Source organism: Xiphophorus hellerii, chromosome 5, assembly GCF_003331165.1.
Source record: "Xiphophorus hellerii strain 12219 chromosome 5, Xiphophorus_hellerii-4.1, whole genome shotgun sequence".
In the NCBI taxonomy this organism is placed as follows: Eukaryota; Metazoa; Chordata; class Actinopteri; order Cyprinodontiformes; family Poeciliidae; genus Xiphophorus; species Xiphophorus hellerii.
In genome coordinates, this window is record NC_045676.1 from 34148688 (window position 1) to 34176388 (window position 27701).

Consider the following 27701-nt stretch of genomic DNA (forward strand, 5'->3'; position numbering starts at 1 on the left):
CAAACAAGAAATCCAAAGTAGGAATATCAAGTTCCTTAATAACACAGGCCATAAATATTCACACAAAATATACACACAATGGCCTTTCACGCTTAAAATTCAAATATTTACAAGTGATAGTGTTTCTTATCAACTGAAAACCTGAAAGCCAAGGGCTTGGTAATATCACTCAACCACGGCGCGCTGTTGCTCTCTTGTGATGACTTGTGGAAACGGCGCAGTCTCAATCCTTGTCCTCATTGCACGCCGACACCATATTTTGCAAGTCACTGCAATCGCAACGGTCCGAGCAGATTGCAAGGTTGAAAGACGAGCGGTAGTTTTCTTTAAGCTGCAGGCGAGTTGTAGTCTTCAAGCTGCAACGGTCCTTTTCCCCTCTCCCCCATCCATCTCAACATGGCTGGCGAAGTTTACAGCTTGTTTTCACCTCGCGGCCTCCCTCGTTGTTCTCTGTCGTCGAGCTGAGCTGCACATGGTGCACGTGTTCACTGTAGCTGCTCCCAACTTTTTCTCGCTGGTTGATGAAGGTGCAACACTTCGACTGATGGTTTCAAACGTTTTATTAAATGAATTTTTGCCGCATAAACGTCCAAGACCACCGTGAACACTGCAATAAAATACACGGTGACAAATATACATCAATAAAACCGTCATGTTCCCTTATAGGAATTATTCAAATGAAACTTATTACACATGTATAAACACAAGAATATTCCACTCAATTGTCCATACCGTATGCCCCTCCAACCAGAAGGTTAGGAGTTGCTAGAAGTCCATTTCTTCCTTATTTCAGTTCTTTGTCTTTCTTGTTGCCGCTTGCGCACACCAACTGAGTATAAAACGAAACTTAAAGTTCTCTATCAAAAGCATCACGTGACCAAGTGACGACCTAATTACTGAGGTGGTCAGATGACGACACCAATCAAACGGTACCCCCCAAAATATGTACAAAAAAAAGCCCATGTGACTACGTTCGTTACAAACACCAATAAACATTTGTCTCTGAATTCATGTTGAAATCGTACCTGTGCTTGGAGCTCATCCAATTTGTTGCGGAGAGATTGCGCATTAGAAAGAATGATGGACGGTAGAGGGATTCGAGAAACCAATTGTCTCTGTAAACGCTGGAGCAAACCACCACGTCTACCCCGCTTCCTTTTTTTACGTGGTGGAGGATTTAATTTTTTCCTCTTGCCGCTCTTAAGTTCAGTAAAAGAAACCAAAGATGGACAAATTAGATCCGGAGGGGGTGCTGAAGGAGGCTCGCTCCACTGCAGAAGAAACTCCCTGCTATATTTAGTCCGGGCCAAATGGTCTTGAGAGACTGAAGGAAAGGCAAAGCACCATCCACAATAGAAGAAAACACGCCGTAATCTCCATTTTGAATCAAAAACATTAAAAATAAAACGGGAACACATGAAACGCCTACACGAACAAAACGAACGTACTTGCTGCTGATCGCCGCAAGAGCCGCGCCCCTCAGCCGCATGCACAGAACTTGAATGTTTATTGATAAATATACAAATACATATTGGTGGATATGTATTTATTTAATGAGGGAGTGTGGGGCCTAAGAAGAGCAACACTTTATATCAAGGTGTGCAGAACTGTTAGGCAGCTTCTTTTCCTCAGGCAAAAGAGGCTAAAAGAAGAGATTTAAGTGACTGAAAAATTCAAAATTGTCAAGTCCTTCAGAAGGATGCAGCACTCTTGAAATTGCTATTGCTAAGATATTGGGGATATTGGGTGTGATCACAGATTCTCTGACACAGACAACAGGTCAACAGGGTCGCAAGAAACATGTTGAGAAAAAAAGATGTAAATTAACTGCCAAAGATTTGAGAAGAATTAAATGTGAAGCTACCAGGAACACATTATCTTTCAGTGCTGTTATATTCCAGAACTGCAACCTACCTGGAATGCCCAGACCTCTGAGACATGGCCATTGTAAGGAAGGCTGAAACCCGACCACCAGTGAACAAGACACATAAGTTGAAACGTCACGACTGGGCCAAGACAGATCTGAAGACAGATTTCTCAAAGGTCTTATGGACTGATGAGATGAGAGTGACTCTTGACAGATCACATGCATCAAAGTACTCCACTATGTGTCCAGCCAGTAAAGGCCTTAAAGATGAAAGAATAATAAAGTGGCCCCCTTCCTCACCAGACCTAAACCTCATTGAGAACTTGTGGATGTCATGTTCCGTGTTTTTCTGTGTGTTTATTTTGAGTTTCCTGGGCCTCTCTGTGTCTCCTTGTTGTCCTGTTCTCCCCTCGATTACTCCCAGGTGTTTCTAGTTTCCCTAATTACCTCCCGTGTATTTAGTGTCACCTGTGTGTCTGTGTCTTTGTCGGGTCCTCGTCTCATTTAACTGCTAGTCTGTTGCCGGTGTACCCAGTCCTACGTCTCGTCCGTTTGCGTTGCGGTTGCTACCGGCATCGAGCCCTGGCTTCCGCTCGGCCGTGCTGCCCGTTTGTTTGGACCATGTTGGACTGTGTTGTTCTGGACATTCTTCATTAAAATCATTCATTTACTTCAACCTGGGTCTACAGCGTCTGCCTCACCACCTTCACCACCGCACCTCATGACAGAGGACCCGTCTTAAACGGGAGATTTATGGTGAAGGAAAACAGAACACATCTCCGAACAGTGTCTGGGAGGCTGCATAAAAAGTTGATCATCAACCGATCAAGAAACTGACAGAATGGAAGCCTTATAAATGTTACTGAACAGAAGGGTGGCTATGTTGGTCACTGATTTATATTTTAAATGTCAGAAATATTTATTTGTCAATTTTGAGTTCTATGTTTATTATTCTCACTTTAAGGGATGACAATAATCAAGTGAGATGGGACAATTTTCAGTTTTATTCAGTTGTATAATTGAGAATGCAAAGAGTGCCGATGTTTTGGATATGTAAACTATATTCTCCCTGTATAAATAACTTAGTTTCTGTCAAGATGCAACAGAGGACTAAGTGAATTTCTCTTTTATAAAATGATTTAATTTTACCTTATTGCTGCTGTAGGAGCCATGGTTTAAAATTTAACAAACTTCGAGCCATATGCTTTATAAAATATTTATGATTGCTTTGAATGTTGTCACATTTGCATCACTGCATCATTTGTTATAAACAAATAATACAGTTAGTTCAGGGATGTAGAAACCCAGGAGCAGAACAACTAAAACCAGTGATATTCTTTTCTTTCCCATTCTGTCATCTTAACATCACACGCAGACCTGTTGCCATGGCAACCGTCAGACAACATCTCCAGAAGTCGAAAGGCTACTTCAAGTGTATCAGCAATTAACATAAAAAAAAACACACTAAAAAAATTCCCACACATAGTACGCAGAAATAGCAAAACAGAACATTCAGTCCACTACAGATTTATCTTTTTTGAATTTTCAGGCTTGATGTTTATTTTGCGATCATTAAGAAGTGATCGTCTTGTAGCCGGGGCATCTTGACCCGGAAGTATGGTGCTACGCTCTCTTCCTTTTGCTGAGGAGATCAGATCCCAGGCTGATGATTCGTGCAGAGGTAATATACTTCTAGAGAGTGACGTACAAAGCGCAGTTGACTGGTTTCACTTTAGAGAAAGTTGGCCTGCTATACTGTTCCAGTTTTTGTTTCAGTTTCAGCTTTTGTTTTAGTTTAGAATTTCTTTTTCTTGGACAGTTATTATTGATCAAAAGTATTTTCTTTTCTTTGGTTTGCTTAAGGAAGGGAAGTTTTTATTGTCTAGCCCTCTGGCTTGTTTTTAAAAAAAGGAAACATGCTGTCCCTGGGTCCCAAGCTGTTTTATTTAGATTGAGGAGACTAGTGGAAGGGGAGTTTTTCTTTTCTTTGTTGTATTCACCAGGGATTTTTGTGTGAGTGTGTTTTTGTTAGGGAACACTTGGGTGTATTTATTTGTCCCAAGATTTTGTCAACACCGTCAGACATAAAAAGAATGTAAAAAAAATCAGGCATTATTGGGGGCATCAGAACTTCTGTGGAACCCATGACCTTTCTCTTCCTTTCTCTTCCTTTGCTAAGATGGCTAAGCAGCTCTGGTTAGCTTATGTTATTCTTTATTTTTTTCTTACATTTTATTCCTAAGTTGTTTGTCACAACCATGATGTGTCAACACCATAACTGACAATTTACTAAATTTTGATTAAATTTTGTGAAATAAATTTAATTTTGCTTAATTTTTGCTTAATTTTGGTATACTGTAAGGATTTCATGGACCTGATGAGCTACAATATGGCCTCCTTCAGAATAACATCATATAAATTAAGGTAGTTTGGCATTTTGTCAACTCCATCAGGGTTTTTAACTGACATTGTGACTCTTTCAGTGATAGTGTTGAATGTGTTGAATTAAATGTGCATTTAATTCATTTTAATGTATTTTACATAAATGTCATTACTTCACATGTATCAAGTATTTCTTTTTACTCACTAGTTTGTCACCACCTTCAGTTCAGCATCAACTCCGTCATGCACTGTCAACTCCCTCACATGGACTTTATGTTGTGTTTTTTTGTTTTAAATAATATTTCTTTTGTTTCTTGAGAAGCATTTATCTGTAAAACTGAGTAAAAATATCACTAATAGGGTCATTAAAAAATAATTTTATATTTATTTTTGTCAGATGGTGATGACAAAGTTCTGGGCCAGGTCAATTAAAAATGTAATTTTCAAAAAAATGTTGCAACTGGAAGCCTGCACCTTAGCATCTTTACATTTCCAAAACATTATTTATCACATTTGTATACATAACCTTGAGGAATAATTTTTTAAAAAATTGGGAAAATTTAAACCCATTTTGTCCCACTTCTCAAGAATCACTGAGATGCATTCATTTGTTTTATGTGTGAAGGAATCTGGGTTCACTGGCCAACTGAATATTAAACTGCAAAAAATGCAGCTGAATAGCCTATGTTAATATTGTACAAAAGACTGTTAATTAATTGTTTTCAGCTCTCTAGTTTGGTTTTCTTTTATCAAGGTGTTTTATATGTAGTATTTTATTTCTGCTACTGGGTGGTTCCTCGATCATATTTTGTTCATAGATCTGATTATTGTTATGGGATGTTAAAAGAAATAAAAATAGAATTTATGCAAATACATAAATGGTTCAAACTAAATAAATTATCTTTAAATTTGGACAAAACAAATTATATGTTATTTACAAGGAGACAAAGAATTGTAAATACTCCATTTAAAGTTGATGGTGTAGAGATTTGTAGAGTTAGTGAGGTGAAATTTTTGGGTGTGATAATTGACGAGAAATTATCATGGAAATCCCATCTGAATTATTTAAGAACAAAATTAGCAAAATCAATTGCAGTGCTTTATAAAGTACGGGATTTTCTGAATGATCATGCACTATTTATGTTGTATAATGCACTAATTGTTCCACACTTGGTTTATTGTGTTGAGGTATGGGGAAAGGCATGTTATACTAGTATAAAATCTGTTTTTGTTTTGCAAAAAAGGGCAATAAGAGTTATTGCTCGAAAACATGGTAAATATCCAACAAATACATTATTTTGTAATTTGAGGTTTTTGAAATTTAATGACTTAGTTGATTATAATATTTTGTTGGTTATGTATAAGGCACACCTAAAAACATTACCCTTAAACATTCAAAAAAATTTTGAAAAGAGAGAGAGTGGTTATAACCTTAAGGGGACACAGATTTTTAAGAAACCTAAATTCAGAACCTGTTTGAAAGAACGATGTACTTCGATACAAGGAGTCAAACTGTGGAACGACCTGCAAAACGATGTTAAAAATGCTAAATCATTACACATGTTTAAAAGAATGTTAAAGATTGTTTTTTTGAAGAAGTATGAAATAGTATAAAGTCAAAGTATAGTATTGTTCAGTTGAGATTGATGATTGACCTTGTATCTTTGTTCTTCCTTTGTTTTCTTTTTTTTTGTCACATAAGACAAATCAAAAAAATTTTGTTTTTTTTTTTGTTTTTTTTTTTTTGTTTTGTTTGTTTGTTTTTTGTTGTTTTGATCCATAGCTGAGAAAAAGGGGCAGATATTATAAGATTATTTTCTTCTTTCTGCTACCTTTCATTTCATTTTTTTAAATTATTTTATTTTTTTTCTCTGTATTAAAAATTTTTTTATTTGTATTGAATGAAATGAATAAAGAGAATAATAATAATAATAATAATAAATTATTGAGTAGGGTGGATATCAACGCAGACTTTGTTTATTACCTCTTTCTACTGTCTATTGAATGTAAGTAATGCTGTTGGTGGTTTAGTTTAGTTTTATAAATGCCTGAGAGCTGTATTTGTACTTTGTCCTGTTGAATATTATGATCGTTTGGTGTGGTTTACTTGTATTGTGGAGAGCTAAAAGTTAGCCGTTTAGCATTAAGCTATTAAGCTCTGCAGCCGTTATTCGTGTTACCATTTCCAATTGAACTGCCTTATTTCTCTTGTATGTTTTATCATGTGACGCTATTATTAGCAGGGTTGATTATTATTTATATGTACTTACCGTCTCATATTCAGATATTAACCAGTTACTAGTCTATAGTAATCTTTAAACACGTTTATTCACTTTGTGGACATTAGGTTTATTTGTGAAAGTATTTACAGGCAAGTTCTCATAATTTGTATTTGTTTATCTTTATAGAAAACCACACGTGCCTTTATATGTATGGAGGAAACTCAAGAGCTAATTAAAGTCAAGTAAAGCTCAATTCTGGACTCGGACGTTCTCTTATTTCACTAACTCATCTAAAATATCAGCTGTTCTAATCCGACACCTTGGAGAGTGATTGTTTATCCATAACCAAACCAGCTTCAGTCTTCATTACTTCATTACCAATATGATTATAATTTGACGGGTAAAAATAGAAAACGACGTACTTTTTTATGCTGTCAGTCAAAATGACGGACAACAAAAATGTCTAGTGTGACCTCTGTTTAGCATATAAATGTTATTAATAATTTAAAACTGCTCTTAAAACTAGACATATTAGCTGTTGCTGCTGTTTGTGTTGGGACTGTTTCCCTGTTTGAGTCTTAGCAGTGTACTGAGCCTGTAGTTTGGTATATTGTATGTTTTACTCGATCTAAAACACACAAGATACCAGCCTAATAGGATGAGATCTTTGGGTCAGGTCGAAGATTAAGGACAGGTAATCATGAATATGATAACACTAAAATCACTCTTAGATCTTAGAGCTGATTGTCTTAAAACTTTCCTCTGTGTGTCTTAGGTTATCTAGAGCTACCACGTAAGCCGCTGCAGGCTTCGGCTCGTGGAAGACATAGTGTCCACCTTGCTGAAACTATTTACTCTCCATTTGTGCATGTATTCATACAGTTATTGCTGCCATTATCTTTGCATTATCGCTCTATTTATATTTACTACAGAAGGCACAATAGGGTCAGTGCTTCTGTGTTTATCTTTAATTTTCCTTCAGTCTCTGTTTGTCTGTCGATATACATGGCTGCTCATCTTGAGCCTGGTCCTGGTTATGCTGGGGGTTTTTACACCTCATGTCAACCTCAAGGCCCTGGGGCCAAATCAGGCCTGCCACAAGTATTTATGTGGCCCTAAACTCTTGAGATAAGAGTTGTGAATACATGTTAATAGTGGTTGCATATAATTTCTACAATATTTGTCTAAGATAAATGTCTCTGCATCTCTACCGGTGTAGTCCAATGGCAGCTTGCGCTCCCCGTTGATGAACACCTTCAGAGTGGGAAAGCTTCCGACCTCAAACTCATCAGCCAGCTCCTTCTCCTCGATGGCATCCACCTTGGCCAATCGCATGCCTGCTCCCTCCTCCTTCAGTTTCTCTGCAACCTCGGCGTAAATCGGTTCAAACTCTTTGCAGTGGCCACACCAGGGAGCATCTTCAGACAAACACACACATATTTGAAGCACAATTGCACACTGTCAAGCAGAGTTAAGCAGTAACTAGTTACATTTACTCAATTACAATTACTTGAGCAACTTTTTTTTTTACATTTTTAAAAAACTTTTAAGAAGTATTTTTACTACACTCTACTTTTTAATTTCACCTGAGTAGTTTTATTATGAAGTACCGCTACTCTTACTTGAGTAAAATTTCTGGACTCTCTACCCACTGAATGAAGAACAAACATGTTTTAAACAAAAATTCACCAGACACAGACCTGCAATTTTTGATAAAGTTTCTTAAGTTTTTTATTGAAAGAAGCCGATTTGGAAAAAGTTTCTTTTGCCTGATTTTATTTTTTGTTATATCAATTATTGTCATTTTCATCCTTAAGATACTAAAATTTCCGTTTAACTTTATATTTTGGTCCACCTGATAATGTAATTTTTAAATATTTAAGGATTGATCATTTTTTCAGTTACTTGGTACTTGAGTAGACTATTTACCAAATACTTTTTTTACTCTTACTGGATGGCTACTTTTTACTTTTGCTTGAGTAAAAATATGTTGAAGTAGTGTTACTCTTACTTGAGTACAATTTTTGGCTTCTCTGCCCGCCATTCACTAGAACATTGACTGGAAGCATTATCTGTCCTGTTGCTACCGTTCCCTCAATTCCCAGGGAAATAAGCTGCTGATAGCAGAAGCGGTGACTAGCCTCAGCTTTATCCTCACTGCTCCTTTTTTCCCTCTGCTGTTGTCCTGCTGAGCCCATGTGTGGGAGCTTTTCAGCAGGACAACAGCTGGACTTGACAGGACATGTGTGGGGACATTTCTCCATTTGTTTCATAGTACCTCAGGGGTATGAATATAAAATACCAGAGGAAATCCTCTATTGGTGTGTGATAAAATAATGTAGTCCTGCAGCTCTAGGTGATATTTCATGGTTATCTCAACTTCATTTTTTTCTTTTATTAGCATAAATATTTCAGTTCTTTTAAGAAATGGCTCATGCTTTATATTTAGGTATCCTTTTGATATTTTGAAGCCATTCAGTGTTTTTAATCAATATTCCTTTAAATTAATGTTTTTGTATTAAACAGCAGCACATGTAACATATGTTCTACCAAATTTCTGTAAAACAGCACATCCTGCACAACCTGCCTGTTTAAACTTATATTTAATAATAAGAATATTAATAATATATTTTTACTTACAAAACTCAACCAGTAAAAACTCATTTTCGCTGAGAGCTCTGTCAAAGTTGTTGATGTGTAGAACCAAAACATCTTTTTCTTCTTCTATGTTTGTTGTCTTCTCCTTCTTTGGCTTCTTGTCTGTCTCCTCTGAGGTGTCCTCTTGTGTCTCTGCTGATGATGCCTCTGTTGCCCTGTCGGGGTCATCCTTGGGGTCACCGGCCTGAACGCTGAAGGACCCCAGCAGCAGCAGGCCCAGCAGAGCGATGCATAGCTTGTGTGTTCTCATGTCTCTGTGTGTGTGTGTATGTGTAACCTGCTCTGTCACCTCTGCTCAGGTGTGGGGGAACCTGTCCTACATTTATTTATTTAACATGGAGTGTGTGTGTCAGAATGTTACTGGTCTTCCCTCTTGTCCAATCGGAGGCTGCACTTTCACAGGACTCGTTGGAGCCAATCACATCATGCCATGTAAAGATATTGATTTGGTTCATAAACAGCAGTAAGCACAGAATTTATTAAATGTCAGCATTTGTCATCTTTTTTTCCATTTGTTGGCATGTTTTTAATTAATACTGACAGATATTTACGTTGGAAGATATTTTATAGAATAACTACTTATTGGTGCTTATCTAAACCTCATTTACCTAAAAATGGCTCAATGATAAAGGTAGGAGAAAAGTTAGCTTTTTCTTTAACATGTATTATGTTTAGAGTTTAAACAATGTGTTGGACCTGGATGCAGAAGAAATAATGGCAGGAGCTATAGCTTCAGGTGGAGTTTTTTGTACAGTACATTATGAAAGGTATTCCCACTGATTTTTCTTTTATACATGTTGCTTTTATTTACTTCAACATAGTCAATATATTTTATTGGAATGTTATGTGGGACCTCGAATACATCATTAATAAATTCAACAGGTCTGACCGATAGAGTGACAGGAAGAGACCATTACTAAACCTTTTGGTCTATATGAAAAGTACAGAGTGAGGGATGAAAACTAACATGTAGCACAAACCTGAATCTAAATGAGACTCCAGAGACATTTAGAGATATTTCAGCCTCTACATGTGCAAAACTGGGAGAAACATAAATCAACAAAAACCTTGAAATCCACATTAGTTCTGTGAATACTTTTGAAAAGTAATGTGTGTATTGTATGAAGTCCATCCACACTCTGAGGTGGCTTTGTTGGTCGTTAATTGCTTCAAAATCTATGGAAATGGAATAAAAACAAGTGAACAAGTAGTCAAGGTCCAAAGGAAAACAGAAGAAATGTAGAAACTGTAAAGAAAAAGTGATCAGGATCATTATGATTGAGTGAAAGAGTCTCAAATGGAGATGCAGCAGAAGTCAAGACTTTTGTACTGTTCTGTATTAGAAAGAGGCTTAATGAACATCTATCCATTTGAGCTCATGTAACCCTTTAACAGATAAACCAGCAGGTGTTCAGCAGTTCAACTGCTTCACCAGAACACTCTTTACAGATACGGCACCAGCACTGTTGATCTAGCACCACTACAACACCGCTGTGCTCTTAAGGTGAAGAGCTGAAGCTTAAAACCAACTGGGAGAATGCTTACAAATGCTGGTTTGTTGCATGAAACGTAAGGATGGACAGTTTATTTGGACTATCATTTACAGTATATTAGTATATTAGATGCAGGTCATCTTGGACAATGAGTCTAATCCATGCTGGTCGGATACAGGAGCACCTTCAGCCAGGCTCATTTTTACCAAAGTGAACCACAGAGCAACACAGAAAATCATTTCTGCCTATAGTCATTAGATTTTACAATGTCTAAGTCTGAGCTACTAAAATCTAATTTACTCTTCACTCATTTGTAGATTATTTATAGATTAACATGTTTCCATGTGCATGCTTGTTATTTATTTATTTACATTCAGTCATTTTGAATTATCTCATCACTCTTAGGTATACATTTTTATAAACTATAATCTATAATATTATGGTTATATTTATATTATTAATATTTAATACCTTAGATGGAGTACCTTGTCAACGAATAAGCAATTTCCCCTTGGGATCAATAAAGTATCTTCTATTCTATTCTGAAAGAACCTTAGGATATAAAATTAATATTGATATGGGTCCTCGTTTTCATATCTGTGCATCCTTAATGAAATCTGTCATATGAAATGTGCTCCAAAGGCTAATCAGTTTTTGAAATAACCAGAGAAAGAAAGAAACCTTTCCTTCAAAATTAAAGCATGGTTTCTACGGCAACTAATCTAAACATTCTTGAAGCGTTTCCTTGTCAGAGGACATACAGGACCACAAAGAGAAGAAAACAACCTGCTTTGTTCCTGTTCATTTCTGTTAGTTGAACAGCTGCAGAGGTCAGAACCCATGCTAGTTTCAGGCAGCGGTTTCAGTGAGTTTCATTCTGCATGTGTGTCGTCCATCAGTGTGTGAGTGAACTCTGGGTGTGGGTCCCAGTAGGCCAGCAGGTCACTGAAGTCTGGCTCCGTGCCGGTGATGCAGTGCTGCATCAATGGGTTGTAATGTGTGTGTCTGCCGCTGTCGGTCTGTCCAGGTGAGCTGCTGCTAGTGTGTGTGATGTTAGGTGTGCTGCTGAAGCCGACCAGCGGGTAGCGAGGAACTGGCTCAGTCCAGAAACTTAGTGGGAGGTGCCTGTTGATCATTGGCTGGACCCTGAGTCGACCCAGGCCCTTGTGGTTGAACAGGTCAGCCAGGGGCCCTAAACCGCTGCGTCTTGGGTTGTCATCTGGAGCCACCACACCGCTCACCTGCTCCTCCGGAGTCCCCGCACCTGCGATCCTCAGCAGGTCGTCATAGTAACGCAGCCGGCCACTGCTCACCACAGAGACAGAGTCGTCATAGATGTCACAAGCTTCTCGATCTGCAGAGGAACGGCCGAAATACCGCTGGACGTCATGACTGATGAGGTCAGCGAACCTCAGCAACTGACTGGTCACATCCAGAACATTCTGAGCAGGATTCATAATGAACTGATCCAAGCATTCCTCTTCTTCCTCCTCCTCCTCCTCTTCTTCATCTTCTCGTTCCTGTGGCTTCTCCTTCATCTGACAAACCTCATCCTTCTTGCATGGAGAGTGCAAGAAAGTGTGGAAGTAGGGAGGAGCCGGGGCCTGAATGTGGAAATTCCTGATGACGCCTGTGGCCATGTCACCTCCAGACCTGTAGAGGTCAAAGCAGTAAGAAAAGAAAAAGTACAAGGACAAAGGAGGCATAAAACACTGCAATTGGTGTAAAAGTTTTCCTACCTTGGAGCTGGATTTGTCCTGGAGGAGAGAGTCCGGGTCCTGTGTGTGTGTGAGCTGATGAGTGACAGTGGTCTCTGTTTTTATACCGCAGCTGACATGTGTCTCCTGTCGAACCAGGGCACCTTCCTAAAACAAATATTTGCGTGCCGGATCGGTCAGACTCACTCTGTTTACTCTATCACCGGGCAACCTGGAAGGAGATCCAAGCCTAATGGGGGCTCTGCTAAGTGACCATGGAGAGTTTTTACACACGTGTACACAAGCTCATCATTGCTTTTTCCGTTCCTGTTATCAGGCTAGTTAAAAGATAAAAGAGCGTGAAATCCAATCACCCGCTGTGTTGATTTCTAAAGGGGTCGAGAGGAGGCCGGGGGTGGTCACTGTATTCACCCGGACCCTCGTCTGCCCTGGACACCACAATGTGACACTGCACAGCCTGCTCAGACTCAGACTTCCTGAAACATAAAATTCCACCATACTTTTTATATGCAAACTCCATTTCTTCTCTCATGTGTTTATAACCTTTACTGGCCTTACTGGAAGTAAATAAGGATTACAAGACTGCATATAATTCTAAAAATTAAGCTTTAAGTCAGAAACAACCTGCAGAGGAACTTGGCCTTGCAGTGAAGCAGTAATTAGTTGTCATTTGTGGTTTAATTCTGAGTCATCAAATAAAGCAGTGAAAGAACAATGTGGACAACTTCCTGAAGGAGCTGGAACATCTAATGATTTTCGCAAAAGTAATCTCAGCTTTTAAACTTTTCACATTTTTTCCATTTCAACCACAAACTTCAGTATAGTTTAACAAGGTTTGGTGTGATAGCTTCAATAAAACTGAACCAAAATTTTATTTCCATTAGCAGGATTCTGAAGAACTTGACTACTCTGCTGATTAAATCCTGCAGAGAAGGTTTGATAGATATTTTCAGACCTGTGTGACATTGTGCATATGAGCACGGTGTGTGCACGTAGGCGTGTGGGCGTGTGTGTGTGTATGTTATCAGGATATCCAGACTCCTCTGGTCTTGCCTGTCATCAGTATCCAGGCTTCTGTGTTGATTTTAGGACTAAAGATCAATAGCTGCAATATGTCAGCACTTGAGAGCCTAACAAAGAATTGCACACCTTTTTAGGCACACAAGCACCTAAATACATATGGACACACACTCAAAAAACTCAGATTTTGTTTTATTTCATGCTTACAAGAAACAAATATAACATATTTTAAGACAAAGGTTGATTAATCAATCCATTCTATGCTGTACGAGATGTCTTTTTTTATTTATATACATTAATATGCAAGAGTCATGAACCATATTTCTTTGTATGAATCTTGTAATCTTGTAATATCTAAGGAAGATATGATACTACAGAAAATGTGTAATTTTTCAACTAATGAAACACTTACGCTGTAGAAATAAAAAAAAATGAAAACAGCCACCAGATTCTCTCTGAAGATGTCAACAAGCCCGGATTTTAGCATGGGCTTACCGGGGCTGCAGCCCAAGGTCCCGGTGCTTTGGGGGCCCGAAAGATGCTTTGTATTTTTGTGAATGAATAAGGTCAGAATGCCTTAATGTTATCACTGGCTAAGAGGATTTTGGCAGTGTTGTGGAAAAACTGTCTGATTTGTTCTGGCAAACGTCCATCATGAATGCTGATTATTATTGCTGGGTTTCAGATGATGTAGCACCGACGTCACCCAATGCAGATGGAGGGCCGGAAGTAAATGCAGCCCATTTATTTCTGTTGATCCAGCATCAAAATGTCTAAAGTCTGTGTCCTGTACAGTTGTTCCAACCGTTCTAATAGAGAGAATGATAAACGTTATTCTCTTGTTTCAAAGGTTGGTCACAAGAGAGTTAATTTTAAAAAACTTACAGAAAAAAGAAGAGAAAGGTGGATCAACAATCTACAGTTAAAAACAGGAGGTGCGGAAACTAACAATGCCAGAGTTTGCAGGTAATGATCGCATCATTTAAATTGTATTTTCAGATGTTTTATTGGACAGTTACTTAGAAAGACAAGCATTCATATGTAAGGTAAGATACACTGCCTGGCCAAAAAAAAAAGTCGCCACCAAAAAATGGTCACACTCTCTAATATTTTATTGGACCGCCTTTAGCTTTGATTACAGCCCGCATTCGCTGTGGCATTGTTTCAATAAGCTTCTGCAGTGTCACAAGATTTATTTCCATCCAGTGTTGCATTAATCTTTCACCAAGATCTTGTATTGATGATGGGAGAGTCTGACCACTGCACAAAGCCTTCTCCAGCACATCCCAGAGATTCTCAATGGGGTTAAGGTCTGGACCCTGTGGTGGTCAATCCATGTGTGAAAAAGATGTCTCATGCTCCCTGAACCACTCTTTCACAATGTGAGCCCGATGAATCCTGGCATTGTCATCTTGGAATATGCCGGTTCCATTTGGGAAGACAAAATCCATTGATGGAATAACCTGGTCATTCAGTATATTCAGGTAGTCAGCTGACCTCATTCTTTGGGCACACAATGTTGCTGAACCTAGACCTGACCAACTGCAGCAACCCCAGATCATAGCACTGCCCCCACAGGCTTGTACAGTAGGCACTAGGCATGATGGGTGCATCACTTCACCTGCCTCTCTTCTTACCCTGATGCGCCCATCACTCTGGAACAGGGTAAATCTGGACTCATCAGACCACATGACCCTCTTCCATTCCTCCAGAGTCCAATCTTTATGCTCCCTAGCAAACTGAAGCCCTTTTTTCTGGTTAGCCTTACTGATTAGAGGTTTTCTTACGGCTACACAGCTGTTCAATCCCAACCCCTTGAGTTCCCTTCGCATTGTGTGTGTGGAAATGCTTTTGCGTTCACAATTAAACATACTCCTGAGTTCTGCTGTTGTTTTTCTTCGATTTGATTTGACCAAACGTTTAAGTAATCACCGATCACGATCATTCAGGATTTTTTTCCGACCACATTTCTTCCTGGAAGACGATGGTTACCCACCATCCTTCCAGTTTTTAATGACGCGTTGGACAGTTCTTAACCCAATTCTAGTAGTTTCTGCAATCTCCTTAGATGTTTTCTCTGCTTGATGCATGCCAATGATTTGACCCTTCTTAAACAGACTAACGTCTTTTCCACGACCACAGGATGTGTCTTTTGCCATGGTTGTTTAAGAAATGAGGAGTTACTCATTGCATCAGTTGGGGTTAAATAACTTGTTGCCAGCTGAAAGATAATCGCCTATGCAGTACTTATCCAATAGGAGGCTTGTACCTATTTGCTTAGTTAAATCCAGGTGGCGACTTTTTTTTTGGCCAGGCAGTGTATATTATTTTTATGCCCTTGCTTGGCTGACCTCAGAGTGCTAATGTTGTTAGCAGCTAGCTCAGTGCCGAGTCCAGGACAGAAAATATTATGTTTATTCAGTGGGACTCTCATGCTAAAAAAAAAAAGAAAAAAAAGCTAAATAAATTAAATATAATCTATCCAACCTGATTTCCTATCAATGAAGAAAATATCATGCTAATCAAAAATACACCAGACACAGACCTGCAGCCCAGGGGCGGTTCTAGACAGGGGATAACGGGGGTACTAAGGAAATTATACTAAATGTGTTTTAACATTTAGTAGTAGATTTTTTTTAACCTTCACAATTTTACTTTAACAATGAATTAAAAATGATAGTGTTGCACTTTTAGCTGCTGTATTGAGATAGGATCATATTTTCCATCTGCTAGATCAGGATCTGCAACCTGAATCTCTGGAGACACAAGTGGCTCTTTGGGTAACTTAATATATCAAATGATGAAATATATTGCTCTGCTTTTTGTTTCATTCTTTAAGTGTTCCCCATAAAAAACTCACACTGACACCCCTGGTAAGTTTGGTGTAGACCCAGCCTCCAAGGAAAATAGTAAAGACCATAATGGATTTTTTTTTTTAACCAGCTATATGGGGACAGACTAGTATCATCAGTACCTTTATCCAGATGACAGTTTGTAATGCAAAATATTACACTTAGTGATTTTTTTCAATGGGCTATTTTAAGTGCTAATGGAGTACTTAATTAATTTACAATTATTTTTGTGATATTTATTAATGGAAATTGTGTACAGCATTGGCTTTATTTATTTGAAGATTACTTTGTAGTTGTTGAGTACAAAATGTTGTATATGTACAAAATATTTGGGTACACTTTACCTAAAAAAAACCATTGTTATATATAGAAGATCATATCAGTCAGATTAAGTAAAATATCATTATACTCAAAGCAATCAGAATTATATTTCTCTGAAAGGTAATTTCTCCTTTTCAGGGAGCTTAGACTGTAGGAAAAAAATGATTGAAATATACTATGAAATATTAATTTTGCAGAATCCTGACAATAAAACTTCACTTGTGAATTGAATGATTACATTGCATCTAGACACAAAAGAATCAGCTGTTAATTAGTAATCATACTATGGAAATGACTAACAAGATCTGATCAAACAAGAAACTTGACAACCTCAAGGGATTTCTCACATTGGAGAACGAACCGTCTGACTTTCTTTAGCCACTAAATTTAACCTTACCAAAGTTTTGCCTTGGAGCAAACAGGTACTGAGTTTGAAGCGGATCAGACGCCTTCAGCCATCTGCTAAAGCTAGACTCTGGCCTTCCTCACTGTAAAATAAGACATTAGACTTAAACAAAAAGTTCAAGTGAACATCACTTAATTATCATCAACTTGTTATTTGTACTCATCTTAAGCAAGTGGCAGGAACATTTGGATATATATTTTTAAAAAATGCTTTATAAGTTAATCTATTTAAGTTGAGTCCATGCAACAAGTAAAATAAAATAAAAAGCGAACTATAGGAAAGTAGTGAGGATTTAGGGTGGTAAAAGTTTAACATTTTAACATACTACGCCATTTCTGCTCAAGCAAACCAAAAGGTTTTGAACAGAACAACCATGTCGAATAATGAGACCATGTATCTTTAATCTATGTAGCAAATATATTGCTGCTGCTGTAAGCAGAAAATAAAATAAGTTTTGCAGAGAATATTTTGGATGAGTTTAAGAATATTGTTTGCCAAAAACACACAGTGTAACTACGCTTGTCTTTTATATGTTGCAGTAATTGAATCTTTTGAGGCAATTGGTTTGCATAAATTAAAGTAAATACAACCTATTTTCCTGACTGAGTTTTTAGACACCAGTAGCCAGCTCATGCAGCTTTTTACTAGATGGCTGTCCTAAAAGTACATACCTTTAAAATATGAATAAATACGTAATTTTCCATAATTATTCGATCCAGCGGTTATAGAAGTTTGGTAATAATGCAATTCAGGGATTGTGGTTTCTTAATGTCAGTGTTTCTGCTACTGGACAAGAAATAGGGTTAAAAGAGGATTTAAAAAGAAAAATACAAAGATGATAATTGTATTTACTGAGAGAAAGGCTGTGACTAATTATCAGGACAGAATGAGACCTGTAAAACTGTTGGGTCCATATGACCAAGGAGGGAACCAGTCATCTGCTCCAACAATTTATTAGCCTTTAGGAAATATTTTTGGACACAAAGAGCAGAAACATCACAACATCAGATGTATTTTTCATCCTTATATCAGTGATTTAAAACTATTTTTAATTTTTGATACCATGCGGTAGACAGCAAAGTTGTGCATGAATGTAAAAGTCAATTATTTTTTCAGATTCATGGTCTCATTATTCGACATGGTTGTTCTGTTCAAAACCTTTTGGTTTGCTTGAGCAGAAATGGCATAGTATGTTAAAATGTTAAACTTTTACCACCCTAAATCCTCACTACTTTCCTATAGTTCACTTTTTATTTTATTTTACTTGTTGCATGGACTCAACTTAAATAGATTAACTTATAAAGCTTTGTTTTTTAGCCAAACGTTCCTGCCATTTGTTTAAGATGAGTACAAACAACAAGTTGATGATAATTAAGTGATGTTTAACTTTCTCTTAAGTCTAAGGTTTTATTTTACAGTGAGGAAGGCCAGAGTCTAGCTTTAGCAGATGGCTGAAGGCGTCTGATCCGCTTCAAACTCAGTACCTGTTTGCTCCAAGGCAAAACTTTGGTAAGGTTAAATTTAGTGGCTAAAGAAAGTCAGACGGTTCGTTCTCCAATGTGAGAAATCCCTTGAGGTTGTCAAGTTTCTTGTTTGATCAGATCTTGTTAGTCATTTCCATAGTATGATTACTAATTAACAGCTGATTCTTTTGTGTCTAGATGCAATGTAATCATTCAATTCACAATTGAAGTTTTATTATTGGGATTCTGCAGATTAAATATTTCATAGTATATTTCACTGATTCTTTTCATACAGTCTAAGTTCCCTGAAAAGGAGAAATTGCCTTTCAGAGAAATATAATTCTGATTGCTTTGAGTATAATGATATTTTACTTAATCTGACTGATATGATTTTCTATAATGCATAGTGATGCTTCACATTGATCATTTATAAGCTTATCAATTAGAAGAGGTTTGCTGTCTGTTAGTGAACATTAGTGAACAGCATCATTAGAACCAAGGAACAAAAGCTGTAGATAATTTTAACGGTAACTAAACAATTCACCATGTTGTGAGCAACTCTTGGAGCATGGTTGTGTAGTGAGTATGTTTTATTTCTTTTTAATTATTTTTAGGTAAAGTGTACCAATAGCAAACTTAGTCAATGCTATAAGTTGGGCTAGTTGTCAGAAGATGTAAATAAGTCTCGGTGAGAGGGAGTATTTAAGAAAAACACAAATTCACTGATTGAATTGTTGGCTGATAGCCAACATATATTTGAATTTGTGCAACAAACACCAAAAGAAAAAAACTATATAAAACCTGAATAGCCATTCAGTTTGATAAATATTTACACAAACCATCATTCAATAAATCGATAGAATCCAAGTGCACACATCAAAACATCAAATCTAAATAAATAATATGAATTGTATTAAATATTTTAATACAGACTGCCTATAAATTGCTTTATAAAGCAATTATAGGCAATTATAGGCAGTCATAATTATAATTGCCTAATTATAGGCAATTATAATTGCAATTCATAAATTGCTTTATATTGTTTTAGTAATTTAACCTTCAACAACTATAGGTGTACTATATTTTGGTAGCAAACACACTTAAGACAAGTGTGTAATATCATGGATGGAAGGGAAGCATCTTTAAGGAAAAGGAACATACAGCATATAAGTCAGGGCAAAACTTGTGGATAATGTTAAAGGTAACAAAACAATTTCCCATCTTGTGAGCAACTCTTGGAGCGTGATTGTGCAGTGTAAAAAAAAAACCTTTCAACTTTGGGGAAAGCTGAAAGTTAATTATGAGCAGCCTCACCTAGGCCTGTTTACTGTCTGTCACATATACTTAAGAAGTACATGTACAATTGAGGAAAATTTACTGAAATGTATCACACTAGCAAGTGTTACAGAAAGAAATCTATGAGTTTAAAATTTAAGTGACAATTTTCGGAACGGATGAAGGAAATCACAAACTCATAGTCAGCACTGGCTAATAGTATCACCATAAATAATGCAGTGAAACAGTTAAACTGTAGGTTTTCTTTAGAGGTATGTGTTTACTCTTACGCACGGACGCACAAATGGTGTGGTGAGCAGGACAGGGGTCACCCCTCTCCCCTTTACGCTGTGTATCAGGAAGACAATTTGTCTCACCGAGGCCTATTTACTGCCTGTAACATCTTCTTAAGAAATACATGTACAAATGAGGAACATTTACTGAAATGTATCACACTAGCAAGTGTTACAGAAAAAAAATCTTTAAGAGTTTAGTTCTTATAGATTGTTTTTTTTTTTTTTTTGAATGGATGAAGAAAATCACAAACACGTATGCGTTTACTCTTACGCAGGGAAAGGGGCTTTTTTCCCCCTCACGACTGCCCCCTACACACACGGACACACAAATGGTGCAGTAAGTAGGAGAGGGCCACCTGCAAAGAAAATGTTTATTGCTGAACCCAGGAGCTCTGCTGTATTTCCTGAGACACAGAGTTAAAGTCAGAGATATTACAACATTCTATTTATGTTGTAAATAGAATGTTTACAATTAAAGTTTGAAAACTTATTGTTTTCAAACTTTAATTGTATTCTTCTTAAAACTCATAGAGGTTGGAAAGAGTTTACCAAAACAAAGTGTCACAAAGATGGGATTAACAGATGTCAAAGGAATGTTTATTTTGGAGGATGAAGTGATAAAATTTTGTCATAAGGGTGTTCATTATATCTCTACTATATACATAAGCTAAATTATGGAAAATCAGTTCATATATTAAATGTTTTTAACCATTTTATTGGCGACGTACAGACAGGAGGAGCATGCTCTCATAGAATGGCAGCCAGTGCAGTTAGTGAGAGGTTGATCAATCCAAGGTGAGGCTCAGCTCACTGCTGCCTCACCAGCTTCACTTCCAAGCATTTCAATGGGAAACTGCAAAAATTCTGCTATTTTGAAGAAAAAAATGATCAAAATTAGTTAAGCTAAATGAAAAATAGTTTATTAGTACAAACCACAGGTTGAAAATAGGAATATAAATTATCTTATATATTATTCTTCCATTATGCCTGCCTCCCCTGACCGCACGTCACTGATGTCAAGGTTATCAAAGTTAAGTAGTAGCATAACTAACCTACTCCCCACTGTTATATATTTTTTAAATTAAAACTTTTTAACTTACCTCGTGCACTGGCTGCTTTGAACACGGGGCGCAGCTGCTGCCGAGCACATAGATGCAGACACATAAAAAAAGGGTATACTAAATAATGGAACATGTCTCCCAGTCATTCCGAAAGCACTGGACTTGATGTTACTGGGTGGGTAGGAACTATCCTACCCATCTCTGCAAACTGTCTTCCTTTTAGATTGAATTCCTTGACTTCTCTGTGGAAAAGTGCACACAATGTACAAGTTCTTTGCATCCCGTTCCATTTTGGTTCAATTCTGAAGTTACCTCCAGTGCCCTGTTTCAGAAAGCAGAATAAGTGAAAATTCTGAAGTTCTGTGCATATCCTTGGTTTTCCGTTTCAGAAAGCTGTGTATCAGCTATCCAGAGTCAACTTACTACCTCAACGTACTCCGTGAACCATCCCTGCTCGGCAGCAGGATTGTTTGAACAAACCCTAAGTTTGTTCTATGTTTTGGCTGAAACCTGGCACAAGGAAAGCGTCAGAAATGAAGTGTTCTTTTCTGTGGGAGCCGTTATATGTTGGAGAGTAAATATGGGGTAATTGAAATAAAGACCATTGTTCAAGTACAAAACCTTGCTTTTATTTTCTATGATCAAAACTGCAAATCTAGAAAAATATACAACAAATGTTTCACCTCTCACAACATTTAACATCTGAAAATTGGAAAATAAAAGAAAAGTAATATTCACATTTTCCCCACTGTTGATAAAAGAACATTCATTTTTATTTCCTTTCTTTTATATTAGGCATTTGCAAGTATTAAGGTCTGCTGTTCTGGTTTTCGGATTCAGACATCTCCACAGTAGCCGGAGTCGTTGGAGAGCTGGGAGTTGGAGCTGCGGTTGGATGAAGAGTTCCATATGTCCAGGTTCATGTGCGGCCCAAACGGGTTGAAGCTGGAGTACTGGATGGGCCGGTAGGTTCCCTCTGGCTCCCGGGTGAATGGGGAGTGAGGAGGGGTTATGGGGGTAATGGGAGACATGGGGGACACTGGGACTGATCGCTCAGGTGGGAAGTGGGTCTGAGGGGTCCAGATGGAGCCAAACAGACCGGACATGGGAGAGAGGCTGCGGGTCCCCGAGAAATATGGCTGTGAAGGAGAAAAGGAAAGGCGTTAGACTTTTGGTTTTGCTTAAAGCTAATCCCTCAATTTGTGCCCCATTCTCCATTATACAATGGCATAATAGGGCCATGGTAGATGAAAAAAAAAAAGAAAGTAAATTTCCACAAAAAAAAAAACCCCTGAAAATTTGAGATTAACCACAGAAATTTCTGTGTTTTTTCTTGGAAATTTCTGAGATTAATCTCAAAATTTCTTTTTTTTCTGAGAAGTTGAAAATTGGAGTTTATCCAAACAAACTTTCTACTTTTTAAGCCCAGAAGGTTCAAAGGTTTTTTCTAGAAATTTTCTGAGATTTTTTTCCCAGAAGTGTGCTCCTTCTTTTCCTATCTACAATGGCCATTGTATCTTTATTCTAAAATATTTGTTTACAAAAGAAAAGCTATCGTGGAGTGAATTTAGACTTGTCACGATAAATTTTGCTGGACAATAAATTGTTCCAGAAGTTATTGCCATAAACGATATTGTTGTTTTGAAATCATTGCAAGAAAACATTCTAAATGATAACCTTAAATTCTAATGAACATTTAACACCAGAACTAGAAGACATTTTAAATATCCAAAATAAATAAACAAAACAAATAAAGTTAATTTTGAAGTCTTTAAAACAAAATTGTCCTTCAAAAATGGCTAGTAGAGACCAAAGCACCAAATTAAAGACTTTTATGATCCAGTTTTTGTTGAAAAGAGAAAAAAAACCAGAAACGATAAATCATGCCAATGGAAATTATTGAGTTTGTTTTAATTTATCATTCCATTAATTGATTTATTGATTACTGTGACAGGCGTAGGAGTGATAAACAGGTGACAGAAGTATATAAAACTGGTATCATCTAAATTTAGCTCGACTTTTTTTTATTTTACTAGCCCTAGAACTAGTAAAATAAAATAAAAATGTAAATATTTTCCCAGGTTTTCTACACATTCTTTATGCAAAAATTCCAGACTTTACCAAAACGTCCAAGTTTAAATCCTTTGTGTCCACTTTACAAACTAAAACTAAAGCTTCTCTATAGATTTTAAGTACATAAAACAGCTGAACTGCTTCCTTTAAGATAGTGGCTCTGGTTTGTCAGAATGGTTAAGAGAAATGTTTTTATGCACAGGAAGAAGCAGAGTGCTCCTTATTTCAAAACTAATGCAGAGGTTTTTACTACTGTCAGGACAACTTAAATATAGAAAGAAAGAAAAAAACAAAACCATACATATTTTGGTCAATTTTGAAATCATCATTCTTACTTATCAGGATTATGCATCCAGATTGAAAACATCTGGCTTTTACTGCATTAAGAGAACAATGCAAGACCATAAATGCAAAACAGAATGTGGACAAATAAATGTGCCGTCTTTGTTTGCTAAGATTATGTAACACATTTGACTTGATATCTATTTTTTAAGATCTTAACTTTCTGATCAGAGCTCGGAAAACTTTCTGAATCTGATATCTGGACAACTGACCTGCACAGCTTTAATTGTTTTGAGTCAAAATGGAAATCTGATTTATTGTACAGTGTTATTAACTTGTCCAATTGTGAAAGTGTGTGATTCTTTGGTCTCAACAGGATTTGCAACATCACAATTTAATTTGCAGGGAATATTTATTTTTATTACAGCAGACACAAATGTACAGTTGGGTAATACAAGATGTCACCTTGCTGCCCACACATGCTGCTGAGTTCCAGGTGGAAGGAGATTCCTGAGGCTGCTCATTACTCCAGCTGCTCTGACTGCCATTGACGTTCTGCCCCCCCTGACGGGGGAAACCACTCTGAAAAGGTCCATTTCCTGGAAAATGATTCAAATAAACATGCTGAAGATCAAACCCATAAAAAACATATTTAAGTAGTTTGAAAACACTTAAGGAAGTTAAACAGGGGAGATGAATGACTGGAATTCAGATATTAGGAGCTGATACCAGTGTAGCTGCAGGGACTGTTGCAATGACTGTTGGCACTGCTCCACGTGAAGCTGCAAAATAAGGAAACATTGAAGCAATTTTAATATTTACATAAAACTGTAATCACTGTATTAATACACAAATCACATTATTCAGAAAACACAACCAAACTTTTTACATCAGTAACTAAAAACTTGTTCAACTCATCCATTAATATGCCTGTCACAATAACAAATTTTGCTGTATAATAAATTGTCCCAAAAATGATCATGGTAAATGATAATATTGCTCTTTACAAATCATTTTCAAGTAACTAAAAATGTACTTCCATATTGATAATGCAAGTTCCTTCTCTCAAGAAGTAATAAACTTTAATTTTGTGCTGAACACTCCACACTGGAACTGGAAGACATTTTAAATATCTAAAATACAACCCAACAACCAAAAACAATACATAAAAAGGAAATAAAAATCACACACAAGAAAAACCATAACGAAAATGAATGAAGTCTCTCTATAAACACAACTGCCCTTCAAATAAACATGGTAGTAAATTAATCAATAGTTTAAAAAAAGGAGTATTGAAACAAACATTTTTTTGAAACAGACTGCTAAAGACAGGTATAAAATAGTGAGATCATAAAATTATTTTTTTCTTCTTCAAAGAAAAATAAAGCTTAAACACACACCTGCTTCCAAAACAATATGTTGGTGTTTACAGCTCTGATGTAGCAAAATGTGAAAGAGTCTAATGAGTATGAATGCTTTTGCAAGGTGCTGTACTACTACATTATTTAAGGATAAAAGAAGATAAAAGTAGTTTATGCAGTCCTGATGTTCTCCTTGTCCTACCCGTTGTACGATGCGGTGACAACTGGCTGAGGTATGTAGGGCAGAGCTTCGGTTGTGTTGTATCTGAACTCATTGGTTAGAGGGATGGATGGAGCTGACCATGTATCTTCAGGCACATAATGACCAGCTGCTGACCAAGGACGACATAAAAACTTCCATCAGCGATTAAAGAAAATGTCTCATGTGTTTCAATCCCAGTTATTAGAAGCCAAAGTGTCCACTTAGTGGTTCTGTCTTTACCTGTATTCCTGTCTATTCTTGCAGCCACATCAGCAAAACTTGGGACAAAGCTTGAGGGAGCAGGGTCTGAGCTTTGGCACATCTCTTTGTTATACAAGCTGTTTGTGGAAAAAAAAGTTGTTTAGTGGAAGCAGGTAATAAAATGGCATCTTCTTAATATATTCGTTGTTAGGCAGCTTCAAATTGTCCTCCATTAAATGTTTATGATATTTATTTAGCTTTGCTGTATTTAGAAATCCAAATACACGTTTCATATGTTTAAAGTTGTACAACAAAAAACGAATAAAAACACAGGTTCCAATTAATTTCTCTTAGAAAGAAAATAACCTTAACAGAAATAGGGAGGGAAAAATAAAATAAAAAGAAAGTCTGGCATAACTTGACCTCCTCTTTATGCAGAGAAAAAGACAACAGAGATCTTTGTCACGGTGCAATAAAACTCAAATTTCTCAATCACAGAGACAAATCATGGAACAAATAGATGCAGCTAAAAGATGTGCAAAAAATGCAAAAAGGAACAAATTTAAGACTTAAGGAATTATCATTCATCTAGACACTAGTTCCGTTTCCAATAACTATATAATTGTGCAATTTGACTTTTTGAAATAAAATTTGCTTAATGGAACACACATATTTAAAAAAACTCCTGGATTTTTTTTTTTTTTTTTTTAAACTTTGGCACTAGAATGAGGTGGTTATTCAGTCGTATTGAAATTGGTTTATTACACAAAAACACTTTTTTGCATGACATGAATCACATGATCAACAACTGGATGTTGTCACTGGCGCAAACCACGAAGAAGATAGCAGGAAGTACTTGGAGGACCATGGCATGTCTTTTTAATGATTTATTGCATGAAGAAATTGATTCACATGTGATTTTAATTTAGTAACATAGTTTATGTATTTTGAACATTAGCGGAATGTTGATACACATGCACATGTTTGCACATGTTGGTGATGGAAACGCAGCTACTGACTTTTTTTTAATGCAATCGTATCTGACGTGCATTCAACTCAGCTTGAATGCAGAATGTTCCTAAATCTTTCAACAACGTTCCCTACCGCAGATGTTCATAGTTTTATAATTTTTGACCTCAAATTGACATTTGCTGAAAGAAGTGAGCCATGCTTCATCCAGTGAGATGCCTCCCTGCCATCCAATAATACCAATTACAAATTTAAGCCCTACAATTTTACACACTCTTGTTGCCTCTTTGAAACCTCCGTTTCCAGCAGGCAGTGTTTCTACTAAAATGTGTTTACTTGGTGAAATACCTTGAGGCCTTGTAGTTGTTATTCATGCTCTGGTAGCAGTCTGTTTCTGTAGGGTAGTTCTGCATCAAATCTCCTGACAAGAAAAATGACATTACTATATTCAAATCCTTGGCTTTTGAGGTTTTTATTATTGCTTCTAACAGATATAGCCACACTAAGGAAGAAGTTATGAATTTACTTTTATGAATTTACTTGTATTTACTTTTTCTATATGAGGTAGTGCAGGCGTGTGTTCGAGCACCGTGGTCCTTGTCTCCCTCCATGCTGCTTGCACTGCTCCAGCTGCCCCAGCTCCCCCTGCTGGCCCTCACGCTTCCCGACGAACTGCCAGAGTCTGAGCCAGACTCCGACAACCCCCCTGCACGGCGCTCTATTGCTCCACACCTTCTGCGACTCCGACTTGGACACACACCTGTCAGAAACAGAATAGTAAGTGGTGTTCTTATTTTGCGGTTCAGAGCATCACATGAATACCCACTGTTCTGTTTGAGCGGGTTTTCTGGTTTCAGCACTTCTGACTTTAAGCCGCTGCAGCCACGGTTCCTGGTACGGTTTTCGCTCATATTGTGATCCCTCGTTTTCAAATTAGGTTCCTTCTCCCTTTCTGGTACGTTTATAACATTGTGCTCAGGAGGACTACAGTGAAAAGAACAAAAACAAAACAGGGTTATTTTAAGGTTTGGTTTTTACAAGACCTCTTTTTCGAATCAATCTCAATTATTTGCACAGCACTTTTCATGCAACTTTGTGAAAACCAAAGAAGCCCCACCGACATGCATCAGCCCGGTCTCCAGAGGAGTTTAGCGGGGGGGGGGGGGACATTGGCTTATTTTGGAGGTGCAGAGCTTTTACCTTAGTATAAATACCTAAGTAAACCTTCATGTACCCTTTCAAATAAAATAACTATGTTCATTAATACAAAATAAACAATAAGAATGTAAACAGTGACATGTATAAAATGTTGAGTAATTACGCTCAACAATCGTTGGCTCAGAAATCTAAGAATCTAATGTTTCTAATGTCTGAAGTTTAGTTCTTTCAATGCAAAATCAATCTACTCAAGTAAGAGTAGCAATAATACTACTCAAGTACAAGAAAAAAGCACAGTGCAGTAAAACTACTCGTGTAAGTACCTTTTCCCCCCAAAAAGTAGCTCAAGTAAATGTAACCAGTATGTAAATAACCCCTGGTTAAGCTCCTTATTTGTTGTATTCACTTTTTTGGCGCTTGT

The 27701-nt window shown here is 37.1% G+C and overlaps 3 protein-coding genes across 7 annotated transcripts in view; all 3 read right to left on the reverse strand.

The window, feature by feature from the left end:
* The window catches only part of pdia2 (protein disulfide isomerase family A, member 2), a 35695-nt gene extending 26121 nt beyond the window's left edge, over positions 1–9574 (reverse strand). Inside the window, exons 1-2 of one of the 2 annotated variants that reach the window (XM_032563497.1) lie at positions 9112–9574; positions 7683–7889 (exon numbers count right to left, since the gene is read on the reverse strand). In XM_032563497.1, the coding sequence (XP_032419388.1) occupies positions 7683–7889; positions 9112–9379 (475 nt within the window). In that variant the 5' untranslated portion in view covers positions 9380–9574. The remainder of the gene's footprint in view (positions 1–7682; positions 7890–9111) is intronic. The other variant, XM_032563498.1, reaches the window with a different exon arrangement.
* A 1552-nt stretch (positions 9575–11126) lies between these two features.
* percc1 (proline and glutamate rich with coiled coil 1) lies at positions 11127–12853 on the reverse strand. Its single transcript, XM_032563499.1, has one exon. It carries the CDS (start codon positions 12326–12328, stop codon positions 11495–11497), a length of 834 nt encoding a protein of 277 aa, XP_032419390.1. The 5' UTR covers positions 12329–12853; the 3' UTR covers positions 11127–11494.
* Positions 12854–21641: 8788 nt separating this feature from the next.
* tmem131l (transmembrane 131 like) overlaps positions 21642–27701 on the reverse strand; it is a 95074-nt gene continuing 89014 nt past the window's right edge. The window contains exons 27-34 of one of the 4 annotated variants that reach the window (XM_032563570.1): positions 26949–27106; positions 26673–26882; positions 26471–26543; positions 25193–25290; positions 24953–25079; positions 24119–24171; positions 23855–23988; positions 21642–22173 (exon numbers count right to left, since the gene is read on the reverse strand). In XM_032563570.1, the coding sequence (XP_032419461.1) occupies positions 21871–22173; positions 23855–23988; positions 24119–24171; positions 24953–25079; positions 25193–25290; positions 26471–26543; positions 26673–26882; positions 26949–27106 (1156 nt within the window). In that variant the 3' untranslated portion in view covers positions 21642–21870. Of the gene's footprint in view, positions 22174–23854; positions 23989–24118; positions 24172–24952; positions 25083–25192; positions 25291–26466; positions 26548–26672; positions 26883–26948; positions 27107–27701 lie in introns of those variants that run through there. The other 3 variants (XM_032563569.1, XM_032563571.1, XM_032563572.1) reach the window with 3 other exon arrangements.

What these genes read in the sequence shown, in the direction of transcription:
- percc1 (XM_032563499.1), bottom strand. Translation starts at nt 12,328, where the DNA reads ATGCCTCCTTTGTCCTTGTACTTTTTCTTTTCTTACTGCTTTGACCTC.